A 15194-nucleotide genomic window follows, 5' to 3' on the forward strand; every position below is an offset into this window, starting at 1 on the left:
AGGGAAGGAACTCTAATGTGATTGGAATAACAGAGACTTTGTGAAGTAACTCACATGACTGGAGCCCTGTCATGGGTGGGTATAAACTGTTCAGAAAGGACAAGAGAGGGAGAAAAGGGGAAGGAGTTGCAGTGTATGTAAGAGAGTGGTATGATTGCTCAGAGCTCCAGTATGAAACTGGAGAAAAGCCTGTTGAGAGTCTTTGGGTTTAGTTTAGAGGTGAGAGGAACAAGTGTGATGTCATGGCTATAGCCCACCAGACCAGGAGGATGAGGTAAACAAGGCTTTCTTCAGACAACTAACAGAAGTTTCCAGATCACAGGCCCTGGTTCTCATGCGGGGCTTCAATCTCCCTGACATCTGATGGGAAAGCAATACAGCAGTGCACAGAATCCAGGAAGTCTGAAAAGTGTTGGGGACAATTTTCTGGTGCAAGTGCTGGAGGAACCAATTAGGGGCTGTGCTCCTCTTGACCTACTGCTCATAAACAGGGAAGAATTGGTAAGGGAAGCAGAAGTGGGTGGCAACTTGGGCAGCAGTGACCATGAGACAATCGAGTTCAGGATCCTGACAGAAGGAAGAAAGGAGAGCAGCAGAATACAGACTCTGGACTTCAGAAAAACAGACTGACTCCCTCAGGGAACTGATGGGCAGGATCCCCTGGGAGGCTAATATGAGGGGGAAAGGAGTCCAGGAGAGCTGGCTATATTTTAAAGAAGCCTTATTGAGAGCACAGGAACAAACCATCCCAATGTGCAGAAAGAATAGCAAATATGGCAGGCACCAGCTTGGCTAAACAGAAAAATCTCTGGGGAGCTTAAATACAAAAAGGAAGCTTGGACAGATGACTAGGGAGAAGTATAAAAATATTGCTCGAGCATGAGGGGTGTAATCAGGAAGGCCAAACCACAGTTGGAGTTGCAGCTAGCAAGGGATGTGAAGGGTACAAAGAAGGGTTTCCACAGGTATGTTAGCAACAAGAAGGTGGTCAGGGAAAGTGTGGGACTCTTACTGAATGGGAGAGGCAATGTAGTGACAGAGGATGTGGAAAAAGTTGAAGTACTCAATGCTTTTTTTGCCTTGGTCTTCACAGACAAGGTCAGCTTCCAGACTGCTGCATTGGGCAGCACAGTATGGGGAGGAGGTGAGCAGCCCTCACTGGTGAAAGAACAGGTTAAGGACTGTTTAGAAAAGCTGGACATGCACAAGTCCATGGATATGGATCTAACGCATTGAAGGGTTCTGAGGGAGTTGGCTGATGTGATTGCAAATCCATTGGCTATTATCTTTGAAAACTTGTGGCAATTGTGGGAGGTCCTGGATGATTGGAAAAATGCAAATATAGTGCCCATCTTTAAAAAAGGGAAGAAGGAGAATCCAGGGAAACACAGTCTGGTCAGTCTCACCTCAGTCCCTGGAAAAATCATGGAACAGGCCCTCAAGGAATCCATTTTGAATCACTTCAGGAGAGGAAGGTGAACAGTCAACATGGATTCACCAAGGGCAAGTTATGTCTGACCAACCTGATTGCCTTCTATGATGAGACAACTGGCTCTGTGGATAAGGGGGAAGGGATGAACATGATATACCTTGACTTTAGCAAAGCTTTTGTTATTGTCTCCCACAGTATTCTTCACAGCAAGTTTAAAAAGTATGGATTGGATGAATGGACTATAAGATGGATAGAAAGCTGCTAGATCGTCGGTCTCAGCAGGTAGTGATCAATGGCTCGATATCTAGTTGGCAGCCAGTAGCAAGCAGAGTGCTCCAAGGGTTGTCCTGGGGCTGGTTTTGTTCAACATCTTCATTAATGATCTGGATGGTGGGATGGACTGCACCCTCAGCAAGTTCGTGGATGACACTGAACTGGGGGGATAGGTAGATATGCTGGAGGACAGGGATAGGGCCCGAGTGACCTGGACAAATTGGAGGATTGGGCCAAAAGAAATCTGATGAGGTTCAACAAGAACAAGTGCAGAGTTCTGCACTTACAAAGGAAGAATCCCATGCACTGCTACAGGCTGGGGACCAACTGGCTAACCAGCAGTTCTGCAGAAAAGGACCTAGGGATTACAGTGGATGAGAAGCTGAATATGAGTCAACAGTGTGCCCTTGTTGCCAAGAAGGCTAATGGCATATTGGGCTGCATTAGTCGGAGCACTGCTAGTAGATCGAGGGAAGTGATTATTCCCCTCTGTTCAGCACTGGTGAGGCCACCTCTGGAGTATTGAATCCAGTTTTGGGCCTCCCACTACAGAAAGGATGTGGATGAATTGGAGACAGTCCAGTGGAGGGCAAAGAAAATTATTAGGGGGCTGGGGCACATGACTTCTGAGGAGAGGCTGAGGGAACTGGTCTTATTTAGTCTGTAGAAGAGAAGAATGAGGGGGGATTTGATAGCAGCCTTTAACCCCTGAAGGGGGGTTCCAGAGAGGATGGAGCTAGGCTGCTCTCAGTGGTGGCAGATGACAGAACAAGAAGCAATGGTCTAAAGTTGCAGTGGGGAGGTCTAGGTTGAATATTAGGAAACACTATTTCAATAGGAGGGTGGTGACGCACTGGAATGGGTTACCTAGGGAGGTGGTGGAAATCTCCATCCTTAGAGGTTTTTACTGTCAGGCTTGACAAAGCCCTGGCTGGGATGATTTAGTTGGAGTTAGTCCTCCTTTGAGCAGCGGGTTGGACTATATGACCTCCTGAGGTCTCTTCCAACCCTAATCTTCTATAATCTGCATGTCAGTTCAACTTTTCTTTCCTGTTTCACCACAGCACTATGATACCCTCTACCCCCGGTGCAATCCTCATTGAACACTTGTGTTCCTACTTGGCCTGACGCCTGCACTGCTGCAAGAGGGCAGAGGCTCCCTGCGCTCTCTCCCCAAATCTAGGGCATCCTCCCACAAAAAGCATGTGAGATCCTTTAACGTTATTCTACAGAATCGTCATCAGTGACTGTCAGCATAAGACAAAAACAGCAGTTCATTTTCCTGTACACTTCCTTCTCTGAACAGGCATTTTGGTTACCTAGAAACAAGAGTAAACACAAGTGTCTCAGCAACAGTGATCCAAGAGACTCAGGAAACTTGTGACTCCTGTGTCTTCTACAAGTCCAACAGCCTTTTCTGATTTTATTTTCATTTCAAAATACTGTCACTGCTCCCAGAAATGTGCAGAATTGTAGGGAGTTTACCAGCAGGTATTCCTGGGTAGTTTGCCATTTTTCTGAGCTGCCCAGCGAACTTGCAGATGGACTGATGATGGTATGGGGAATTTGTGTTTGGGAGAGTTTAGCTGTTTCCTTGACAACAGCATTTGGGGCTCCCGTGCACTGTGGGACTGAGACAATTAATGGGAATGACTTAAAGAGTTAAAAGAAGAACAAAGAAAATGTCAGCTGCAAGGTAAAGTATGATATCAACACAGAGAATGTATTCTCAATGCTGGACTCACTGGCCTTCCAAAGACTTACAGTAGCTAACATCAAATAGGACAATTACAGTGTTTTTCAATGTCCATCTGGTAGAAAGTGGTTTGGTTATCTTTGTGTAATGTCTACAACAAAGTCAAAGTATGCAAGTCTAATATCCTGCTAATATTTTTTCACATTTTTTCCTTCATTATAAGAGAATTTATTTTGTCTGTGTTATGGTTATATGTATGCAATACTATTTAAGTTATTTCTTACAGAAATGGTTAGTGAAAATTGTTTCTCATCATACAGAGATAGAATTTCTATTAAGTCGCATGCACAGTAAATAAGGTGATACAGTGCAATTAACTGCAAATAAGCAGATGTGGTGTATAGCTAACTGCTACCATATGATTAAATATCTAATAACATTAGAAAAAGGGTTTTGCATTCAAAATAACTCTTGGGAATCCATCTCTTCTGTCACTATGATGACAGGGCTGCAGTGTGTGCAACCTCATTGTCTCTGATGAAATTGCATCTGGATTTACTGAGAGCAGAATTTGTCCCATGTGTGTAGGAGTATGTGTGTGTACACGTCTTTTAATTATTACTAGGCATCTTTACCAGTTGGGTTACTCTTTTTTCTTTTCTCTATGACTTGTGTTAGTTCATGTCAGCCAATAGTTTTCTGCTTTTACATTATTTAATAAACGCTTTTCATTTGTATTCTTTGAAAATGACTTCAGTAGAACCTCAGAGTTGTGAACACTTTGGGAATGGAGGTTGTTCGTAACTCTGAAATGTTCATAACTCTGAACAAAATATTATGGTTGTCCTCTCAAAAGTTTACAACTGAACATTGACTTAATATGGCTTTGAAACTGTACTATGCAAAAGAAACATGCTGCTTTTAACCATTTTAATTTAAATTAAACAAGCACAGAAATGGTTCCCTTACCTGGTCAATTTTTTTTTTAAACTTTCCCTTTTTTTGTAATTTATGTTTAGCACAGTACTGTACTGTATTTGCTTTTTGGGTGCGTCTCTGCTGCTGCCTGATTGCGTACTTCCAGTTCCAAATGAGGTGTGTGGTTGATCAATCTGTTCATAACTCTGAGGTTCTACTGTACTAGTGTTTGTGAAAGATGCTGGATTGACAGCCATAAAAACTGAGAACCTGAAGACTGGAAACCAAGAAGTGCAAGTTTTCAGCACAACTCCAAAATGTGTCTGAAATCTGCTCATAAGAGCTCTGTCCTTTGTCTCTTTGCTGCCTTCAGAGTGTGTGTACTATATATGGAGAGGATACAGTTACATAAAGGTGAAGTTCAATTCACCTGCATTTGAAACTGAGTGTCTTTCTAAAATATATATAACAAATTGTTGTGTTTGCTACCGTAGCAGAAAATAATATTTCCCTCCACTGCCACAATTAGTGAGTGGCTTGTTATGCAGAAAGTCAAACTAGATGACCACAGCGGTCCAATGGATTTTAAGGTCAGAGAAGCCAAAGCATCAGGCTCCAAGGAGGTGAACTGCAGGGCAGTTGGGCTGGGGAGGTAAGACCCATTCCCCTTGCTGTCCTGGAACTAGGGTTAGAGCATTGGTTGCAGTCTCTATGTTATCTGCCTAGTATGATGGTGGAGCCACTGAGAGATCGTCATAGACACAGATCCCATGGCCTCTGCCCTAGCTTGCCTTTGGCCTTCTCCTAATGCAACACTCTACGCCGCCCTTGGTGAAGCTATCACAGAAACCACTCCTGCAGCATACAGGAACTTGGAGGCATACTGGAGTGGATGCTCCATCAGTTTCTCCACAGACAGTCCCAACCTGGGATTTAAGTGTTGTGGAAGATCTTGCACTAACTCTCCCTAACACAGGTTACATTTTAGCATAGATGCTTGCCACAGCTAATTAACCCTGCCCCTAAAGGGCTAGTTCATTCTATACACATGAACTAAATGGAATTCCATTGAGCAGTTTTCTTTCTTTTCTATGGGAAGAGACAAAAAAATTATATATATTGTTTGCAACTATTGGTTCAGCCTGGATTTAGTTGTTATTTTACCTAAAATTCTATTCGTGTCTAAGAGCTGTTCTGTTTCTATTTGAGAAACACAGTTAAAGAGCAATGGAAGAAGCACTAAATAAAATAAAACTAAATTCACCTCCTCACAAAAATACAGCTAGATCACAGGGTATTTATAAACAGCTCATTTTAAGGAGGTGCAATGTGCTATCTGAAGGAATTCAGCCCATCAGTGGGATCTGGTTCACAGGTATGTAATGGAACCCAATTGGTTAAAAATTCTGTAACTGGTCTTGTGCTTTACTCACTGAACGTCAGAGTTTCAAGTATGTGCCATGGAACTGGAAAGATGACATCACAGCATCTCCAGGGAAACAGATGCTCATTCTAAGCATCTTTTAGAATGAGGGCAACTGCCTCAGCATTTAATGCAATGCAGGACACCCACTGGTTGATGAACAGGCATACTTCTCTTCCTGAGTTTGAGGTAGAATAGGAAGCCCTTTATTTATCCATTTCCTGATTTTTGAGGGATTAAATTTATAATCTTTAGTTCTTTATTTTAATGTAGTTTTTGCAATGAATTATATGTATCATATTTGTGCACTCTTGTAATAAATGCTTAATAACAAAAGTGTTTCCTTCTGTCCTATGTATATACATTAGTACAGTATATAATTCTGTGAATGTTTTATGATCCCATTTTTGTTCATGTATATCTCTTTATGATGATCTGTTTAGCACCAACAATGAGCTTAATGCTGTACAATGCGCAAAAGTAGAGATAGCTCAGAGATCATATGGAAGAACTAAGAATAAACCACTTTGCAAATTTTCACTCCCTTTATATGTTGGTAGTTATAAGGAACAATAATTTTAAGGAGGGAATAAGTCTTAATGTGAATACCCAGGGATACATGCCAGTATTATATCAGTATAGAGGTATCAAGTGACAACTCTTAGCCCTAACCAGTTTATCCAAATCGGACAGTCATTAGCTGCTTGGCAGTGAAAACAAATTCAATGTGACTCTTGAGAAGTATTCACGTATTCTCTCGTTAGTCACCTTTGGGTCTAGAGGATCCAGTCTTACCATGTCACAATTGTGAAAGGTAGGGCCAGTCTCTCTTCTATGTCTGAACTGCACTCAGCTCAGGGCAATAGGTGTCGTAGAGTGTGGTGTCAAGAATCTGATTATTGTGGTCTTTTGATTAAAGCAATGAGAACCTGTATTAACAGCCAAGGTATTTGTAGTTAAAGATTACGTAACTCTTACCCAACAGAAACCAGAGCCTGTTGTTCACTGTGACCTGCAGTTCATGCACAGTCCCTGTATGGAAAGTCACAGCTACACTCTATATCCTTACACAACAACAGCTATTCCACATATTCCCTCATCCTATGGGCTATGCCCATCTATACTACACCTGACTTTGGTGCAAGTAGGCTGCTCTAACTTGCACTACTGGCAACTGAGGGACCAGAGGCCAGTGGAGAATCATGATTGAGCAGAGCTCTGCCATGTCCCCTTCCTGACTTGCTCTGACATGCCTCTTCTTCTAGAACAGGGGATGACATTGGTACAGGAGTTGGCTCTCCTGACTTTGTGCCTATGTTCCCCTTAGCTAGGGGAATTATCTGCTGATCAGATACAGTCGAAGTCCAGCCTTTTGCTCTCCCTGAATGGAAATCAGAAACTGCTCAATACTCTTCTGATTCTGCTATAGCTTCTGGAAAGTTTGCTGTGTCTATGAGATATATATTCGTGTATGAAGCCCTGTCCTGAAATATGGACTGTACAGATTGTAAACTCATTTGAGTCATGTACATGGAAACCACAAATAAACACTTTAACCTTTGCTTTAGATAAGATTTTCTTCAAGCAAAAATGTCAGAGAACTCCACTGATTTGGTTAACTACCCTGACAAGTAAGTCTGCAATTACTTAAAATCACAACTATTACCACAATTTGAATGGAAGTTTATTCCGGTCAAGTGCTTATTTAATGGATTGCAGAGTCCCAGACATAAAGCACGGTTCACTCTCTTGTACTTACTACCACTGCTGTGGCGAACAGAGAACAATGTAGATTTATTGGTACGTACCTGCTAATTGTGATTGGCGCTCTACATCAATAGTACTTAATCTGTGGACCTTGAATTGAAGAAAGGAAGAGAACCATTGCTATGTATGGCTCAGGTTCTATTGCATGTATTGCCTGTAGTGTATCAGACCATTTTCTTCAGAATGGAATAAAATCACTCAACTGGTTGCTTCCATGGTCCATGTCGCTATGCAAGAGTGGACTTGCCAAGTTCTTTTGAAAGTAAGTATATTAGACTTCATAATCAAATTCTGAATATGTGAATAACGGGAAGATATCATAAAATCATAGAAGTGTAGGATTGGATGGGACCTCATGAAGTCAGAGTCCAGCCCTCTGGTCTGAGGCAGGTCCAAGTAAACCTAGACCATCCGTGCTAGGTTTGTCTCACCTGCTTTTAAACCTTCCAAAGAGAAGGATTTCACAACCTCCCTTGGAAGTCTGTTCCAGAGTGTAACTATCTTTATAGTGAGAAAATTTTCCTAATATCTAACATAAATCTCCCTTGCTGCAGATTAAGCCCATTACTTCTTTCCCTACCTCCAGTGGACACAGAATAATTGATTACCATCTTCTTTATAACAGCCTGTGACAGGGCCACTCATCTCATGTGAACGCCCCTGCCGGCCAAGTGTGTCTGCACCTGCATTCTCTCAGCTTTGTGATCCCTGTGGATAGTTAAACTTTTTGAGCAAGTTTTCAGGGAGAGCTGAGTCACACAGTCTGTGGATATACAAAAAAAACAGTTCAGATAAATATTGGCTCTCTTTGAGGTCTTCTGCCACCTTCTCTGGGCTTAGGCCACTCCACCTGTGGCTGGTAGAGGGGACCCAGGCCTGCCCACTACTCCGGGTCCCAACCTAGCTGCTTCCTTTTAACTTGCTGTTGCATTTCCCTGGGCCACTTCCCTTCTTAGCCCCAGCATTTTCAGCTTCACCCTTACCTCCGACCTGAAGTCTAGCTTGAGTCCCAGTCATCAGCCAGGAGCACCTTCTTTGCTCCCCTGGCTCCAGCTAGCAACTGATCTGCTCTTGCCAGCAGCTTCTGTCACATGATCTTGCTGGGCTCCGATTGGCTGCTTCCCTGCAGCCTCTCTAGGCAGCCTGGAGGACCCACCTCTACTGCTCTTTCCTGGCCATGGTGTGGAAGGACCACAAGGCCTTCAGCAGAGGGCCTCAAAGGACCTGATACACCCCGTCACACATCTGTTAACATATATGAAGAGTTTTATCAGGTCCAGACTCAGTCTTCTTTTTTCAAGACTAAACATGCCCAGTTTAACCTTTCCTCATAGGTCAAGTTATCTAAACCTTTTATCATTTTTATTGGTCTCCTCTGAACTGTCTCCAATTTGTCCACATCTTTCCTAAAATGTGGCACCCAGAACTGAACACAATACTCCAGCTGAGGCCTCACCAATGCGGAGTAGAGTGGGACAACTCCCTTCCGTGTCATACATGCAACACTCCTGTTAACACATCCCATAATGATATTAGCCTTTTTCTCAACAGCCTCATATTGCACCTTTTTCTCAATTGCACCAAGAAGGCCTCCATTGCTTTTCTCCTCAAAAACAGTGTAATAATTATCCATGGGTATAAGTTACCACCCAGCCCTTTCTAAGCAAGCATATTTATTCTTAAGGTGAAAACATTACAGAGAAAATATTAAAACAGAAGAATCTACATGCATGCTAATAAGCTTACCAGGGATCACCCCAGATCCAACAAGAGCTCTGGCAGTTGAGCAGTCCCTCAAACTCCACCAAGGAGTTTTTTTCTGTGGTCACAAGTTCACAACAGCTGTTAGCTTAGAACAAGCACACCCATGAATCTGAGTCACGTCATTATACAGTTTGGGTCTTTGATCTGCAGAGACCAGGAATAGTTAGTCAGCCAGACAATAGTCCCCTATTCAGGGCGAAGCGTCAAAAGGTTGGGTCTTGCATAGCTGAGCATGGTAATTTGCATTCACCTCCTTCCAGATATTTCCTAGAAAGCCCACTTCACTTGGTTTGTCTGGCACATTGTTTAAAATAATCCTTTGACGCTCATAACCCTTCCCAATGTTTACATTGACTATCTTCTGTCTAGAGAAGTTACACACAATCCCAAAATAATACATAAGCTTTGCATTTTTAATAAATGGAACTCCTAAAACACTTAAACTTAATTCAATAAGGTTTAGTATAACTCAATTAGGTTTATCTCGAATATTGCAGGAAGTTACTATAGGTGGCCCATCAGCCAGCAGAACTAGGTTGGAGTAAGGAGGAATGCACACTGCATCCAAGTGAAAGGAAAGCAGAAATCACTGCTGTGAAGTTTCCTGGAGGCATTGTGCCTGCCTCATAAATGATTCTGTGCACACTTGATTGTGCACAATGGTTGCTGCATAATCCCTCCTCCTCTAGCTAGCTGGAGCCATTTAAAGATTAATAGAAATGAAGTAATCATTGCTGACATGAAGGAAATGCAAGACTGAATCAAAAGTACAAACTGTAGGATTTCTCTTAAATTCTACCCCAATACAGATTTCAAAGAACCAAACAGGATAAATGATTTATGATTTCTCTATGTGAGTGAACTCAGTCATGCAACAACTGAGTGACAAATACTATTTTTCAAACTTGATAAGGAATATCTTTATTTTTTTAAGGATTGTACTAAGCCTCCTTTTTAGCCTTTTATTTTGCACGCTAATACTACCAGTAACAATGTGTTAAGTAGGCTGGCCCCTGTGGTTAGTGAGCCACACTCTGATGAAAGATTCTGGTTCAGTTTCCAGGCTCAGTTTTGCCTTCACAAGTGCAGAGAGTAGGGTTGCCAACTTTCTACTTGCATAAAACCGAATACCTTGCCCTGCCCCCTACCCAGCCCCTCCTCCGAGGCCCACCCCCTTCATCCCCTCCTCTCTGTCACTCGCTCTCCCCACCCTCACTCACTCGCTCATTTTCAAATGGCTGGATCAGGGGATTGGGGTGCGGGGGAGGGGGTGCAGGCTCCGGGATGGGGCCACAGGCTCCAGGGTGGGGCCAGAAATGAGGAGGTCAGGGTGAAGGAGGGGGCTCTGGGCTGAGGCCGTGAGTTGGGATGCAGGAGTGGGTGAAGGCTCCTTCTGGGGGGTGTGGGCTCTGGGGTGGGGCCAGGGATGAGGAGTTTTGGGTGCAGAAGGGGACTCGGGCTGGAAGGTGAAGCCAAGGGGTTCGGAGTATGGGAGGGGGCTCCGAGCTGAGCCAGGGGTTGGGGTGTGAGAGAGGATATAGGCTCTGGACTGAAGTTGTGGGTTCTGGGGCAGGGCCAGAAATGAGGGTGAGGGAGGGGGCTCTGGGCTGGGGCAGGGGGTTGGGATGCAGGGGGTTGGGGTGCAGGGGGTGAGGGCTCTGGCTGGGGTGTGGGTTCTGGGGTGGGGCTTGGGATGAGGGGTTTGGAGTGCAGGAGGGTGCTCCAGGCTGGGATGGAGGGGTTCAGAGGACAGGAGGGGGATCAGGGCTGGGGCAAGGGGTTGGGGCATGGGGGGGGGACTGAGGGTTCCGGCTGGGGGGTGTGGGCTTTGGGGTGGGGCTTGGGATGAGGGGTTGAGGGTGCAGGAGGGTGCTCCGGGCTGGGGCCGAGGGATTTGGAGGGAGGGAGGGGGATCAGGCCTGTGACAGGGGGCTGGAGTGTGGGAAGGGCTCAGTAGTGCAGGCTCCAGGTGCTTACCTCAAGCACCTTACCTCAGGCAGCTCCCGGAAGCAGTGGCATGTCCCTGTTCTGGCTCCTATGCAGAGGTGCAGCCAGGGGCTCTGTATGCACAGGCGGCACCACTGCAGCTCCCATTGGCTGGGAACCACGGCCAGTGGGATCTGTGGAACTGGTGCTTGGTGCAGGGGCAGCACGCAGAGCCACCTGGCTGCACCTACACATAGGAGCTGGATGTGGGAGCCTGCCTTAGCCCAGCTGTGCTGCTGATTGGACTTTTAATGACCCAGTCAGCGGTGCTGACTGAAGCTGCCAGGGACCCTTTTCGACTGGTGTTCCAGTCGAAAACTGGACACCTGGCAACCTTAGCAGAGAGGTACAATTTTCATTCTCCTATCCCTGTGCCTGTAAAGCAGCTGGGCTGGAAGGTGAATTCACTCATGTGGAAAGGCAGCAGTGGTCCTCACAATGCCCTTTGAAGTAGAATGCCCACCACAGAGCTGCACTGTCTAAATCAGTCAATCCCTGTGTCCCGTCACTGAGGATTGCAAAGTTTGGAGCACTGTTTCCATAACATGCTAAAGCCTATGGCAGAAAGAATGCAAAGTTCTGCAGTGACCCAACACTCAGCCAGTAGGAAATCACTGTGACTCTAGGTTTTAATGAGGATTAAACTAGACAAAAAGTAAGATGGAATCACTGGGAAATCAAATGTTATGTGGTACTGTTAATTATGCTAGTTTGGAGGTCAAGGCAATGGACCGTTCATGCACATAAAGTGTTTTATGGTTGGATATCAAATGAAGATGTATTTACTTCTAGACTGAACATTCAAGGTTCATAGGAGTTGAATATAAGGAGCATGTTTATTGCTCATGACTGTGAAGTACCCCATGCTAAATTATTCCTTTTTGGAGAAATGAGAGAAGGCCTTGAAGTAATGGAAAATTGATTAACTACCCCTAGTATTACATCTATAAATATTCCTCTCATGAATTTACTTGATGTGTTTGTGTGTTAATTTTTTCTTCAAACTTGGTTGCCTAAAGTTAGAATTGTCAGAATTCTAGAATTGTATTATAATTGACTGTTGTGGAAATGATTACAATGTCACTGAAGAATAATTTTTAGTTCAGATAGAAAATAAGTAGCAGGAAAGAATTCTAATGAAACAAAAATCTTGTTTTCATGCAAATAAAGGAAGAAATCCAGAATAACATATTAGCAGAATTGCTCCCAATAGAAAATGTCTCAGTTTTCCCATTGTTTTTCTTAAAAGTATTCTGGTTGATAGGTTGGGGCAAAGGTCACTAACGACCCAGGTGAACCCTGAGGTTCTGCTCTCCCCCCGTCGCCCCCCATATTCCAAAGAAGCTATGTGATCTTAATTGATCAGCTGTGTTTGGGATCACAAACATGTACATTTTGGCATCTGTACTCCTTCAATGACATCATGTCTATGATACCAGAGAGGGTGGGACAACACTACTGATCACTGGGAGATCTAACACTTTCTAGAGATCTCTCAGATTCCTAACTGATGTAGGGAATGCAGTATAGCTGATTCTTTGACATACTCCTTCCTGAGGGATCAGGAGGAGAGTGGGACAGGAGGAAAGATATTTCTTTTATAATAAACCTAATTTTTCACTAGCCTATGCCTTTGGTCCTAGAGTGCATTCCTGAATTCGTATGTCCAGGTTGATTGTGCAATTTGCTGTTGCTTGCTTGTTGAGCCAGTTAAATGAGGTGATGCTGGTAGGCAAAGGAAAGTATTTTGAAAAGCTTGCAGCTACAGTACTGTCTGTTTAATCAGTTCACTCCATGGTCTAGGAGTACTTGTGGATTCCTCACCTATGCTGAGCTCTCACATAGAAAGCATTACGCACAGATGCTATTGCCATCTCTGCTTGACTAGGAAACTCTCTCTCTCATCGTGGCAGGTGAAGGCCTGGCCTCAGGTATTCATACCTTTGTCACCCTGTCGCTGGATTACAGCAATGCAGTATACTGGGGCATGAAGCCTTCAGAATTTAGGAAACTCATACTAATACAGAATGCTGCAGTGCATCTCCTCAGCAAAACAGGCTACCACAAGCACATCAAAGCTTTCTATGCTGGCTTCCCATAGAATTTCAAATCTAGTTCAAAGTTTCACTCCATATCTTCAAAGTGCTTCATGACTTGGGCCCAAGATATTTAAAAGATGCCGAAAGCTCTGTGATTGAAGTCTGTGGTTGACAATTCCGTTCCTCTGGCACAATGGAACTGTCAAAACAAAAGTAATGCTCATCTGTGCAGGAGACAGAACTTTCTATGGGGATGGTCTGAGAGTGTGGAATGAACTCCCCCAAGAACTAAGGACAATCACAAACCCACCACTTTCCACTCCAAATCCAAGGTGCATTTTGTTGACCTTGCCTTCTCTAACACAGACACATAGAAACAGGTATATTTATATAAAACAACAAAACAAAAAACACCCCCTTCACCACATACCTCCTATAATAGTATCCTTGTGTGCAGTGTAGTATCCTACAAGATACTACACTGCACATAATACTCCCCCTAGGAAGAGGATGACAGAACAAACAGCATGTGACAGAAGTTATTCACATTGTTTAATGCACAACTGGAAGGTGCTCACATACTACAGTGAGCATAGCCAAGGAAAGTGTGGGGCCCTTACTGAATGGGGGAGGCAACCTAGTGACAGAGGATGTGGAAAAAGCTAATGTACTCAATGCTTTTTTTCCCTCTGTCTTCACGAACAAGGTCAGCTTCCAGACTACTGCACTGGGCAGCACAGTATGGGGAGGAGGTGACCAGCCCTCTGTGGAGAAAGAAGTGGTTCAGGACCATTTAAAAAAGCTGGACAGGCACAAGTCCATGGGGCAGGATGCGCTGCATCCGAGGGTGTTAAGGGAGTTGGTGGATGTGATTGCAGAGCCACTGGCCATTATCTTTGAAAACTCATGGTGATCAGGGGAGGTCCTGGATGATTAGAAAAAGGCTAATGTAGTGCCCCTCTTTAAAAAATGGAAGAAGGAGGATCCTGGGAACTACAGGCCAGTCAGCCTCACCTCAATCCCTGGAAAAATCATGGAGCAGGTCCTCACGGAATCAATTTTGAAGCACTTAGAGGAGAGGAAAGTGTTCAGGAACAGTCAGCATGGACTCACCAAGGGCAAGTCATGCCAGACTAACCTAATTGCCTTCTATGATGAGATAACTGGCTCTGTGGATGAGGGGAAAGCAGTGGATGTGTTATTCCTTGACTTTAGCAAAGCTTTTGATATGGTCTCCCACAGTATTCTTGCCAGCAAGTTAAAGAAGTATGGGCTGGATGGACTATAAGGTGGATAGAAAGCTGGGTAGATCATCGGGCTCAACAGGTAGTGATCAATGGCTCCATGTCTAGTTGGCAGCCGATATCAAGCGAAGTGCTCCACAGGTTGGTCCTGGGCCCGGTTTTGTTCAATATCTTCATTAATGATCTGGAGGAGGGCGTGGATTGCACCCTCAGCAAGTTTGCAGATGACACTAAACTCGGAGAAGTGATAGATACACCGGAGAGTAGGGATAGGATACAGAGGGACCTAGACAAATTAAAGGATTGGACCAAAAGAAGTCTGATGAGGTTCAACAAGAACAAGTGCAGACTCCTGCACTTAGGACGGGAGAATCCTATGCACTGCTACAGGCTGGGAACCAACCGGCTAGGCAGCATTTCTGCAGAAAAGGACCTAGGGGTTACATTGGACGAGAAGCTGGATATAAGTCAACAGTGTGCCCTTGTTGCCAAGAAGGCTAATGGCATTTTGGGCTGTATAAGTAGGAGCATTGCCAGCAGATCGAGGGACGTGATCATTCCCCTCTATTTGGCATTGGTGAGGCCTCATCTGGAGTACTGTGTCCAGTTTTGGGCCCCACACTACAAGAAGGATGTGGAAAAATTGGAAAGA

At 44.3% G+C, this 15194-nt stretch overlaps 1 protein-coding gene across 3 annotated transcripts in view; it reads left to right on the forward strand.

The window, feature by feature from the left end:
* Positions 1 to 3058: 3058 nt before the first annotated feature.
* Positions 3059 to 15194, forward strand: part of FAM81B (family with sequence similarity 81 member B) — a 62338-nt gene continuing 50202 nt past the window's right edge. For all 3 annotated transcript variants that reach the window (XM_073346214.1, XM_073346216.1, XM_073346215.1), the window contains exons 1-2: positions 3059 to 3401; positions 7311 to 7373. In XM_073346214.1, the coding sequence (XP_073202315.1) occupies positions 7333 to 7373 (41 nt within the window). In that variant the 5' untranslated portion in view covers positions 3059 to 3401; positions 7311 to 7332. The remainder of the gene's footprint in view (positions 3402 to 7310; positions 7374 to 15194) is intronic.

This window comes from Lepidochelys kempii, chromosome 5 (assembly GCF_965140265.1).
Source record: "Lepidochelys kempii isolate rLepKem1 chromosome 5, rLepKem1.hap2, whole genome shotgun sequence".
Taxonomy (NCBI): domain Eukaryota; kingdom Metazoa; phylum Chordata; order Testudines; family Cheloniidae; genus Lepidochelys; species Lepidochelys kempii.